The sequence below is a fragment of the Achroia grisella genome, unplaced genomic scaffold (genome assembly GCF_030625045.1).
Source record: "Achroia grisella isolate CSIRO2021 unplaced genomic scaffold, CSIRO_AGI_Agris_v1 utg1576, whole genome shotgun sequence".
Lineage (NCBI taxonomy): Eukaryota > Metazoa > Arthropoda > Insecta > Lepidoptera > Pyralidae > Achroia > Achroia grisella.
In genome coordinates this window covers 471,595-484,875 of record NW_026712658.1, presented here as the reverse complement: position 1 = coordinate 484,875, position 13,281 = coordinate 471,595, and the positions used below count along the sequence as shown (strand labels likewise).

At 29.6% G+C, this 13,281-nt stretch overlaps 1 protein-coding gene across 1 annotated transcript; it reads left to right on the top strand.

Moving 5' to 3' along the window:
• The first annotated feature begins 3,383 nt into the window (after positions 1-3,383).
• LOC131841246 (protein Star) lies at positions 3,384-8,808 on the top strand. Its single transcript, XM_059189524.1, has 6 exons — positions 3,384-3,644; positions 4,993-5,269; positions 5,554-5,744; positions 6,297-6,482; positions 7,007-7,189; positions 8,005-8,808. Exons 1-6 carry the CDS (start codon positions 3,633-3,635, stop codon positions 8,128-8,130), a joined length of 975 nt encoding a protein of 324 aa, XP_059045507.1. The 5' UTR covers positions 3,384-3,632; the 3' UTR covers positions 8,131-8,808.
• The last annotated feature ends 4,473 nt before the right edge of the window (positions 8,809-13,281 follow it).

The window sequence follows — 13,281 nt, the reverse complement described above, 5'->3', positions numbered from 1 at the left end:
TATATTATTTAGGAAATACTAATAATAGAAAGCTTTCTTGTAGTAGTTATTTTTTAATATTAAAATTTGATTATCCGCTGTTATTTTTTCCAAGACAGTGAATAAGTAAAGTAACACAATAGATAAGTAAAAAATACAATAATTATAAAAGAAAAAGTTACCTAAACAATGTTGATGTTAAAAATTTGACAATAAAAAGTCTTTTAAAATATAAATTGTATATCAATAACTCATAATTGTATGTTTCCAAGTGTACGCATATAAAAAATTTAGTGAAAAATTATTTCTGAACAATTTACCTAATAAATTATATTAATAGAAAGAGATAGGAAGTAATTTTAAATCATTTTACACTTTGTAGTTGTAGATGTTGATGCACAAATTTATGTTATTTATAAGAGTTTTATTAGTAGTTAATATTGTATAATTATAGTTAATTGTATGTATACATGTAGTATACAAGTTTATACTGTGCAATTACTGAGCGAGTGCCGATTTGCCTTATGTTTGGCTTGTACCTAATTCTTTTTAAATATTCTCATTCTTTATCAAATATGTTCTATTGTTAATATACTTACATATGTTTTTCATGTAAAACTATATATGACTTTTTTTTTAATACATTTCACTACATTCTGAAGTAGGTATTGTTGATTTTCTATTTGTCATATCATGACATGTCCCTTAATAGGGTTTTTTCAACTAATTAAATAAAGGGGCGTTACTAATAATATTAACGCTTAATTGTGTATTAACTCAGATTATACTATCTAGTGTTATTCGTATTTAAAGCAATATCTACTAAACTTAAATCATATCTAACAAAATATCAGTACCTAACATTCTAGAATACTGGAGAGATATATAATTACAAATATTATAATATCATAAACTCATAATGGAATGGTTATTTACCCTAATTATTTTACATATCTATTAAATTGTTGATCATATCGTGCAAAATAATTTATAATTATAAAAAAAAATATTGTATGTTTGTGGCCGTCCATGTAATCTTTTAATATGAATGCATTATTTCGCTACATTTTAATTGTCGTTAAAATATAATTATGTAGTATCCGTATACATTCTATAGACCGATTAGGTATTAATAATGTTATTCCAGACATCATGCTGTAATTGTATTTATGCATATATTATTGTGTATTCATTGTGTACGGTACAAGTAGGCATATGGTTATTTACATTTGTTATTTTTTAGATGTACGGACGGAAAACATGATGATTATTTTGTAATTAATAAAATTGTTCTGACGTAGAAAAGATGGCCTCATTTTAGTGTATTGTTGTAACTGTGTAAGTTAAAATGATTTTATACGGATACATAGGTAAATATAAGCACAGTTAAGATAACATTTAAAATATGTTATTATTATTCCTTGATTTTTATCCCTATAAAGGAAATTTTGGAATGTTTTATCCAAGAATGAACAGTATGAGTATGAAATACGTTTAGCGCATAGGTATTAATTTTATTTTATATTAGACTGTCAAAAATATGAAATATAGACCAATTACTGTTTTCATCATTACCCTTTGCCAAGGATATCTTGGAAAAAGGTAAAACTTTAAAATTCATGCGTAACCGTTTTAGTATTTTTGTTAAATATTGCCTTATATCTATAATAGAAATCGCTGTAATTACCTATATACTTCCGTAATGTATAGGTACCTATATCATGTTGCACAAATTTTTCATCTTTAGTCCTATTAACTCTATAAATAGAATCTTAAAGCTTTTTGTATGTATCTATATTGTATATACCTATTAAACTTAATTTTGTAGTAACAGCAACAATATGATCACTTTCAATAATATATTGCTGTTATTTTTATGTAATTTATACTTAATCTCTTTGACAATAAAGACCTTTCCTTAAAAATATACTTTAATGTCTTTTTATCACAATTCCACCGATATTAGTACCTGGCTAATTATTTTGCCCGAAAAACATACAAAGAAGGTTCAGATCTCATAGTCTGAGCTTTCCTTGTAATTCAGACCGAGCGGCCCTTGCCGAAGTCGCCATTCTATTAGCGCGCTTTCAAAGACAGCGGTGAACAGCAACCATTGGTCGAATCGAATGACATAGTCGACACGGTATAACATATAGTACCTATATAATATTAAAAAATATACCGTTTGTGTTAGCGCCTAGTCATTAGCAGTAGGCACAATTGTTTAACCAAGGTGATGTTAGACACAGCTGAGATGCAAATGAATGTGCACCTCAGCTATGTCGGTAATTCGGATCGTAAGATTTAGGTATAACTCAGGGACATAGACCGACTCTTCATAAATCTTACAAATTCTGCTGTCAACACGTTAAATGTAAACAGGAGATCAAAATTTAGCAATTCAATCAAAAAAGCTACAATTGAGTCAGCAATGATAAATATCATAACAGAGAATTGGAAGGAAGAAGAAATATACCAAAAAATTACCTATTTGTAACCAATTTTGTTACACTCAGTTTTCAATTCGATTTTAATGCAAGTTACCCGAATTGTGTTTTTTTACTGTGTGTGTTAGTGATGTGTCAATTTGTCCTGTCCTGTCCTCTTCTCTTTCTACAGTTCATAGAGTTCAGTTTCACTCAGCTCGTCGACACTGGAGAGCGTTTATTTTACATCTTAAACATTTGTTATTATGTAAAAATATAATAAAAAATATTAAGAATTTTCTTTCCTCTCTTAAAACTTTAACTTTAATGTTAACTCATTAAAGTCGTATTACTAAATATTTTTTATGGTTAGCTCTCACACAATTTGGTTCAGAGCGTGTAGTATAGTATAAAAATATAATATTTTTATAATATAAGACCGGTTAATTAGATATTTAAAACTTTTATCCTGCATTAAGTGTGCAGTGTGCATCAACGTGTGTAATGCAAAAAAGTGTTTATTGCTTTTGAATAAAAAGATCATAGTCGGACTTTTAGCACTATTATTAATTTTAATCTGGCCACACTTAGTCTACCAATGTTGTAAATTTAGTAATTTTTATGTTACATTTGGCATATGGCAGTCCCATTGTACCCTAAAATTAATTACCACATTACCTCACCAATAGGCAAATTGCCCTAGCCGCACTACCTGAAGGATCGGCTAAGGATCAAGATATAAATTTCGTTTGATAATGTTATTGAATATAACAGAAAAAATATAGTTTTATTTGATTATTAAAGATTTGAAATTAAATGACGTTTTATTTTACATTGGAAAATATTAGAATATTGTTTTGTATTATTTTACAACAATTGACATAATTTTAACACAATTTTCACAGTAGTACAGCAAATTTTATATTATTCGTGTTAGCAACATTGATCGCCACAGGTAAATTAAAAAAAATATTTCAATACCTTTCATATTCTTAATTAACTCCCATTCTTTACTAAGAATATCTTGTTTTTATGTTTAATTTATATAAACTTGTTTTATTTTATATACAGAATAATTTAACTATGCGTACAGTAAGCATATTTTAGTAACACTACAATGACTTGCCTGTGAATTTTAAAAAAAGGTTATACTCACGTATTTTTTAAACGTAGTGTTTGTTGATCGCCGATTACTCAGTATTTTCAAAGTCAACATAAATAACAATTATGGCTGAGAAGGTAATACTTTTTGGTACTTTTTTATATTTAATTCCACATGTGTGTTATGTGAAGTCTACAATGGTATGGATGCATGCAGGAATAGTGAAGAAAAGTTTTTTATAATATACGTACACCTGCCTTCCTGACTTGAGGGGTTTCACCAAACAATTCCCTCATTGTATTTTTACTTTGTCTATGACAATTTTTGGCATGAGGGCATAAAATCGTGAGTGCAAAACTTACAAAAATTTTCAAAAATCTGTGTATGTTAAATTTTTGTGAAAATAATATTGTAAAATTTAGTGTTCATGTTTTCTTGTGCTTTAAATTTAAAAAGATATCCTGTACTTTTCAAAATCATTTTAGGCTGACCCTCATTTTTATTTTGATAATAGCCTAACATATAATTTACCAAATGTTAGTTGATATTAATATCAAGTACTTATGTCTAGTCCACACCTTATACACACACACAGTGAGTAATTACATTTTTATGCATAAACATGGATTGGTGGACCTGAGACCCGCCTGGATCTATTTTATTGTGTTTATTAGTAGTACAATTCTTTTTAATTTGAAAGTCATCATTATGATTCCTTGTACTTATGATTATACCAAATAAGAATGTGACTATGTTTATTCAAGTGTGTATAAAATATTTTAATTAAATTCCAATGTATTATATCAATAAAAACTTATGTTGTTTCTTTGGAAACATTAACATAAATGACTCTGTGTTTCACTTTTTCTGAAATTACTTTGATTATGTTTTTCTATTTCATACATATAACAAGCTTTTGGTTTACTATTTAACTGTAACCTGCGACTTTGTCTGCATGAAATTTAACTTCTGTTTTTCTTTAAATAAATAAAATTTTCTTGAATAAAAATACTTAAGTTACTCCTTAAACATTAGCTTATTGCTAGTGAATATTGCATCAAATTTGGTTTAACTATTTCAGCAAGAATAACTGATTATTCTTCTTGTGCCTGAGCACAAATATTTTGTATAATTATTTTTTGATGTAAGTACTTCATTTACTTTCATATGCATTTAATTACAAGCTGTTAATTTGATACTACAAACAGCACTTCAATTTTATTATATTATATATATATGATATTAATAGCATTATATTATAAATTTTAGTTATAACATGATCTTTAAGATCAAATGGGATAAGTTTCCAGTATGTGACTGCCTGTTTTATGCTTATCTCATACTTTTTGATTAAGAAATATGCGTATAATTATATATAATAAGATGACTGCGTAAGTGGCTGAAATTTGATGAAATGAGTTTGAATTTAATTTGGTGGGTGTTATCCAGCATTATTTCTTTATTAACTTGCTTATTATTCTACAGAAAATTCAAGAGAATCCACTACCTGAAGAACAACCAACAGAACAAACTAATCAAGCTGATAAACCAAAAGAGGTACCAATGAAAACCATTCCAGACAAAACTACAACAGTAGTTCTGCCATCTACACCTCCTGCGGCAGTCTCTCCACGGATGGCGGTGCCTACATTCACTAAAACATCACCAAATGACTTGTACAGGAGGTTGCTACCTGCTGTTTTGTTTGTGCTAACTTTCGTTACTGTAATGACTATGTTGCTGATATACATGGACAATGTTGGTAAGTTGTGTATAAACTTTTTTTATTCTATTTTTATGGAATAGTACACTTGTCTGCACTAATAGTTTACGCTGGCGGGGGTACCAGTGGAGCTTAATAAGATGAGAATGAGGTTAGGTAAATTAGCCCATCATAACAAATTGACCAGGAATTTATCAAGATGGATTTGACATTCATAAATAATTTTGTTGTTCAAAAGTGGCTAAAATGTCCTACAGCAATTTGAATTGATTTAACTAAAACAATTCTTAATTTCCATATTAATGTCGATATTATTTCTACAGCAATGGGCGCACAACAGTTCCGTGTAAATATGTCACGTGACTATGAACTGGCCCGCATCCCTCAGGAGTCGCCAGCTCTGGTGGCGTACGTCCGGCAGCTACATCTTGCGCCACGTGTTTCACATCATCAGCCCCAACAACACACACCTACAAGATCAGTTAAAGTGCTGGATCAGTTATATGGAGAGATTGTAAGTACTAAATGTAGGCTTTGTAATCTGTGAAAATCAAAATGTAATCTATTTAATGGTAAACAGTTGGAAAATCAAGGTGGATTGTTTGGTACCCAAAAAATATACCTATGCAAAAACTTAGGACAAATGTTCTCGAGGGATATTTGCTTTATTGTTATTCTCTCTTGTTCATATTCTTTATAATTCAGTGAAATTACAGGAATAGAAGGTAGTACATTAGTCTTCCGGAAACACGGATGGATGTAGTGTGTGGTGTTGCGTGCATGTCTGTCTTGAGCTGCCCAGCTGATAGAATAGACCTTATGAAAATTACTACTTGTCATAAAGTAGGCTAACAGCCTCCTTGATTTACTTATAGAGCAAAACAAATTGTTTAAATTTTAGTTTCACAGTTGTTTCAGTACACACATATACATTAGTTTCATGTGCTAACTTAATCAAAGTGGTGTACTTTGATTAAGTGAGGTGAGGATAAGCTTATACAAATATTTTTTACAAGGTACCCTTTACTAAGGTAGTAAAGTTACAGCTCACTTAATACTATTGCAGTACAACGGGACTTTTGTGGAGGTATTGGAAAGTGGCCCTCGCGACCCTAGCACCCTGTACCTGGGCGCTGCGCGGGGTTGGGCAGGACTGGCGGCCCGCGCCGCCGCGCGAGCTTACCTCTCACTCAAGGGCCGAGCACTTGCCACACTACACGCCTGCCTCAGTCCAACGCCGCATCCCAGGGAGGTATGATATCTTTTATTACTTTTATCTACTACTCTGTACTACATGTAATTGCAGCTCTACATAAGTAACAAATTCCTTTTGTCTACTCTACTCTGTACACTCATCCAATGGTCTACAACTTGTATTACACATAACTTTACGTAATTAACAACTTGATCGACGCATGGTTTGCTTTAAATAGGCAGTCCATTTTGTCGATTGAAGCTCATTCAATTAGAAAAAATGCAGTATCTTCACAAGTAGAAATAGAAATAAACTTTATTCAATTAAACTTAATATAAGCTCCTTTGAGTACTCATATTTTTTCTACCACTCATTCAACGGAACATTCATCACAAAAACAATGAGCAAGAAATTGAATTACCGTGAAGAATTATTTGTTACATAGAAACGCCAACGAATGATGTTGTAAACATTTAATATGTTAGGTTTAATTAATTGCATTACATCTCTGTACATACTGTCAACCGATATAACATGGAACCTATATGCGCTAATAATTAAAGCAAAAAAATAACTACCAGGTCACATATCACGAGTCTGAGAGTCCCGAAGCGGCGTTTAGCTCGCGCGTACTGTGCCTGCCACTGTACACTATGCTGCTAGCCGCGGACGCCACCCACGCCGTGTATGTGGTGCTGGACGGCCCTACAGTGCCACCCGCGCTGCGCCACGTACCTTTCGGAACGCCCAACCTGCGCCTGCAGGTATTGCTGTCTACTTTACATTTTTTTGTAATGGTAAACAAACTGAACGGTCCACCTGATGATAAACGGTAACTGTAGCCTATATAAATGTACAGCGGAAGTCTTATAATAACGTGATGTCTACTACGGACATCACATAATCAACCATAAAAGTGTAATACTACCTATGAATTGTCATTCAGATTAATATGTCTCTTATCCTGTATCTTGGAAAACATCCCTTTTATAACGATATAGTTTACAGGTTCTAAAATCTATGTGAACTTGGAATCTAGACAGTCTAGAATCTAGTAACATATCAAATTTATTATTTGCCAATGAGCTGTATATTACCATCGACTTCATCTACATACATATATCCTTAAGATTATTTATTGATATGATACATGAAAGGTAACAAACAGACACTTACTTACACATAGCTTTACGTACACATAGCTTTTTGTATAATAATATTAATATTCCGGCACAATTCACACCACACCGTCTAGTTCCAAGCTAAACAGATTTTGTCGAACAACTCATAAGTATAATTAGATATTTTTTTTGTAAATACATACATAATATAATAGAAAACACCAAGACAAACACTCATACTCATGAATGAAATGTGCGAGCAATCAAACGCGCGAATATCAGAAGTAAAGCAGTGTGCTTAATAATTGTTAAACCGCTAGACCAGTAATGTCAGTATGATTAATAATTGTTTCTATAAAGTGTAATGTGTATTCAAACCCATTGATCTGTAATAAGTAGACCAAATACAATATGTACTTTGTAAATAGATCAATAATAGACTTACTTTTAATTTATAGGTGATCGAGTTCAGATCTGCAGATCTCGTCGCACGCAATCATACCACAGAATTCCTCGCAACGAAGAATTACACAGTAGCGGCTAGCTTTGATGACAGCATCATGTACACCTTGAAGGAGGCTTGAGTATACTGCAACTATCTAGCACGTTAAAATCAGATCTCTCACAACTCAACGTAGCTTTAATGGGTAAGTGAATGTGAAGTGTCGTAAATAGGTATACATATCCTCGCTAAGAATCACAACGATGCAGTGTAATTTTATAAACATATATGAAATGATTTTTCATTATCAGAAAGTATACAACGATGTTTCTGAATTCTTAAATTTCATCCTTTAAAACTCTCTAAATACAAAAACAAAAATGTTGATAATTTAGTTTAATGAAAATATAAACCACCATGAATCAAATTTAGAATAGTTTTGTCTCATAACCCTTATAACACTCTTAAATAATACAGTGCTATCAACTTGAGATGTTATCAACATTGTTATCAGTACAAATAAAATTATTTTCAAAATCAATTCAGTTATTGTAAAAGGTAATTTACTATACTTTACTATACAACAAATCAATTTTTAGTTTGAAACATTTACTAAGTGATTCACACATTTTGGTGATTGGTACGACCACTGCGAATAATAATAATATTTTATTACTTACTGAACTAAGCTGCACTCGGTACTCATGTTATGATATTGAATGGATATTAAAATTGTCTGGTGTGACAAATTATGCAGCGTTGGGATTCCAAGGATGGCAGCTATTCTTGAGAAGTTTAATTCACTGAATTAGAACTTTTCAATGTTGTTGTTTCAAATGACGCACTTTTTCACTCTTAAATATATTTACGATACGTATTTCTGCATAAAAAATCATCTACACCATTGTAATGGTGTGGATAAATTATTTTATAAATCTAGAATGTGGCTGAAATGTATACCTATTACAGTTTTATTTTATTATACGAATGATTTATTTAGATGAAAATATTTTTTTATCTCCACAATTTTTCGTGTTATCTTTTATTGTATACGGAAATAATCTCAGAATTATATATTTAAGTTAGTAATAATTGAATGTGATTTTATGAACTGTAATTAATTTAATCTCGACATTCTTTCAGTCCGCTTTAAACACTGAGCCACTATGAATATTAAAATGATATTAATTAATTTTTACAAATAAATATCGCAATTATACCAATAATTTCTATTTAATGATTAATAAAATCTTGATTATTTTAATTATGTTTTAAATATCGAATGACTATTTCTGACAGTCCGCTATATTTAGGTGCTAATTTGATTTTATAGAAATAAAATATGAAAGCAATGATTCAAAACTTGTGAATCAAAAAATTTAACAACTTCAAGTTTTTTTTCTTACATCATGTTTGTGATCACTTTATGAATACATAAATTACATGAGGTGACTTAATTATTTCGTCCTCACTGAAACCCCGTCATATATACTGACAGAATTAGTCACTCATTTTGTTTTACTCGTAAATTAATATAACATTATAGTAGAACATTGTATACCAATTGTTATTGTGTTCATAGTTATGAAATAAAATACTAAAATTATACTGAAAGCTATTATGAGTAATCAAGCTATCATGTTTTCTTGGTCATAAACATTTTTGTAGAGAACATGGTACGTAACTGTATATTTATAATTAATTAAAGTAGTAGTACCTAATAAATTTTATTACTCAATTATTTTTTTATCTAAATAAATTCTATATATGCAACAATTGAAATGTTTATGGTATATTGGTATACAGTGTTCTTATACAGATAATTTTAAGGGAATCTCTTTATTTTGTATTGAAGTGCCTTACATTGGAATTTAAGTTTAATTAGTACTGATATTTGTAAAGACTCATGCATTAGGAGCTACGAGTTTTCTTTGTCGTATTTGATATTCATCAAGAATTAAAGTGTTCACGGCGACGAAATACAACAAATATGAAATAGCCGATTATTGTGAGACTTAATTGATTGACATTATATTAGCTAGGACAGACGGGTAATTCGTTTTGAATATGAAGTTTGTAAGTTGTGTAGTTAGTAGAATACACACATACACTATTTTCACCATTTTAATGAGCTCTAGAAACAAAATTATTTCAGTAAATCGATTGAGAGGACAATAATACGGTTTGTGAAAAGGTTGTAATAGTGTAAACTAGATAGACACGAATTGATAATTATGTATGTAGTCGGCAACAATAGTATTGGACTAAACATAGTTCTGTAAGCCTCACCTTTGGCGGCCTGTTGTAGCACTAAGATTTTGCACTAATATGAAACAGTGATATTATATTTTAATAATACAAACAAAATACATAGGTATATGCTAATTGTATACATATTATCAGATTAGGTTAATTTTTTATATTCAATTATGCGTTGTATTCGTAAATATATTTCTTCATATCGATATTTTGATATGAATAATATAGAAATCACTTGCAGCTTGCATAAATCATTTACTTTTATTAGTTGTTGATGTTGTGTTAACTCGATAATTTTACAATTATTTTTCTCGCTGGGTACAAAAATTCAAGTTTTTACTTTATTAGAGTTTAGTATATACTAAAAAATGAAGTAAAGACTTGAAACTAAAGATTTTTTTTTATAAAACACGTTTTTGTTGGACCCAAAAAATATACTATCTTTTTTATCTGTTAGAGCAAATTAATATTTTTAATTATTTTGTTTATATATCGCCTAATGTTTAATTTGTAATAATGTTAGCCCAAGCTCCTCGTTATTACAATTATATCGTAATCAACATCATTATCTCAAATTAAATTATATAATAATTATTGTGTAATTACTTATGTTTCATTCCAATTCTTTTATATATAAATTCCATGTTTATTTAATTTAAGACTGAATTATCTAGAGTCGTAAAATGAACAAGTGAAAATTAATTTATTTTGTTAAAATAATTTACAGTATTAATTAATTTTAATTAAGAAAACAATGACAATGAATAATTTTATGTATCTTTTTTATTTTAGCCAGTAAATTAATTTTAGGATTTCTGTTAAGGTTTAGTTTTATACGCGCTCAATTTTCCACGAATAAATTAATGGCTTTAATACATGACTTTTATTTTGCAGTTTAGCAAACAACCTGACTTAATTAGTCCACCCGACGAAGAGAACAATAACAATACCCATGGTTTTTAAAAACCTTACTCCGTTTTAGTAGTAGTAACACATCTGTGCGATTTTTGTGGGTTTTAACTAAATTGTATTTATATTTTATTTAAACATACTAGGCGAAATATGTAAGCCAAATAAACGAGTGACGTTAAGAAAAAGCTCTATGTCCATGTTAGGGATGTATGAAAAATAATCACTTGCGTATTCAATACAAACATAGACAATCGCAATATATTGAATATAAATAACAATACTTATTACCGATATCAAATAATAGTTATTTTAAAATACTATTACATTTATTATTGGATTACATTATTTTTTTATTATACATAATTTGTCAAACTAATATAATGATGAATAGTTAATTTAGTAAATGAAACGTATTGTTTGATAGATTAATCAAAATATTCAATAGAATTTTAGATTTTTGATTCGTGTTGCATAAGCATCACTACTGTCTGAGCCGGTTTACTTTTTTTTGTAAATGCTATTAGAATGTAACTATACTGTCTACCAACTACAACTACTTTAGAAGTTATAAATATAGGATCAAGAATATGTTGAAACCAAACAATGTGGTATGTCATAAGTATATTTATTACATCATGTCCTTGACGTAACCGAAGTCGAACCGAAGCATCGGCGAACTACATTCAATACTATTAAAAAATCAAAGTAACTCTTTTACAATAATATAATATTTATCATTACATTCTGTTTCAGTTCTATTTAACAACACTTATAATTGTGTTATATTTATCCCTCATTTGAAATTAGAACAATTTAAAATTTAGTGTCGGTAAATTAGTTCTGAATATTTTTTCTCTCACCACACATGTCTAGTTTTAACTGAATATATTAACCGTCATTCCGCCAGCTTTAAATAAAACTTGTTTGTGGGCAACGATTCACTGAACTGTACAATTGAACAAGTTAAAACTGTCCATATAGGGGCTTTAACACAGTTCAAATTACTAATAAAATTAATTATATGTTATTTAAAATGTTAAATACATTACATTAACATAATTGTGCGGATATAATCCTAAACTGCAATATACATTTCAAAAATAAAACTAAACTAATAAAATCATCTCAATGATTAACTCTAAATAAATTTAAACACCACAATTATTGCTCTGAATCTCGATTATTTCGAAATAAATGGAAGAATTATAATAAAGTATAAATTATATGTACATTTGAAATAGCGCGCCTGCCGTCATAGACTAAAAGTGGTTGCAATTTATAAAGATTGACATATTTTTTCTCTAATTTTAAAAGTACAACATAAAGAGATGACAATACACCGTAAATTATGATCAAGTGCAGACTTTATATTGTATCATAAAATAATTTACATTTTAATTTTATTATATATATATATATAGACTGATAATGAGTTCAAGCAGCCTAGTTTTAATCTATGACTTCTTCGTTTATATTAAAATAAAATGCACAATTTGCACCTTTACAGCACTCTTATAAATCACATACGACACGTTACCTGTACGCCCTGCTGCCTGCCAGAAAAATAACTTGTTACTCTGAGCTTTGGTCCCAAACGTTATTTGATATTTGTCCCAAACGCGTCGCATGTGACCCTTACATTACCAGTACCCTCGTTAGAATAAAATTAAATAAAATATATTTTTAAACACAGAAGGTATTATATTTAAAAAATATATGAAATCGTTATCTGTTAGCGAATGGTTAAACGACATATCATTGTGCAGTAATGTGTAAGTTCTTAGTAAGATTTATTACTAAGGCAACGAAAAATAACAAGTTCTGCGCAGATAAAGATTGAAGAAGTACTAGTATTTCTGTGTCTTTTAAAGCGAGGCAGAAAGTAAGAGTCAAAAGCAAAACTTTCTTACTAATATAAACAAATTTCACCACAGTTGATGGATTTAGTCGCCAAGATATAGTTGTTTAGTATTTAAATATCTTAATCTCGTTACCTATTTAAATACATAATAAACCTTCTGTGTTCAAATCATTTTAGCTGCCGTATACACAACATTAAGTACCCACTGACCAACAGGAATGATTTAAATGCATCTGTTATTTTCGCCAAAAATACATTAAA

Excerpts from the sequence above, each read along its gene's own strand:
- LOC131841246 (XM_059189524.1), top strand. Across the intron at positions 6,483-7,006 it reads CAACGCCGCATCCCAGGGAG|GTCACATATCACGAGTCTGA; the intron begins GTATGATATCTT and ends AATAACTACCAG. Across the intron at positions 7,190-8,004 it reads CGCCCAACCTGCGCCTGCAG|GTGATCGAGTTCAGATCTGC; the intron begins GTATTGCTGTCT and ends TTTAATTTATAG.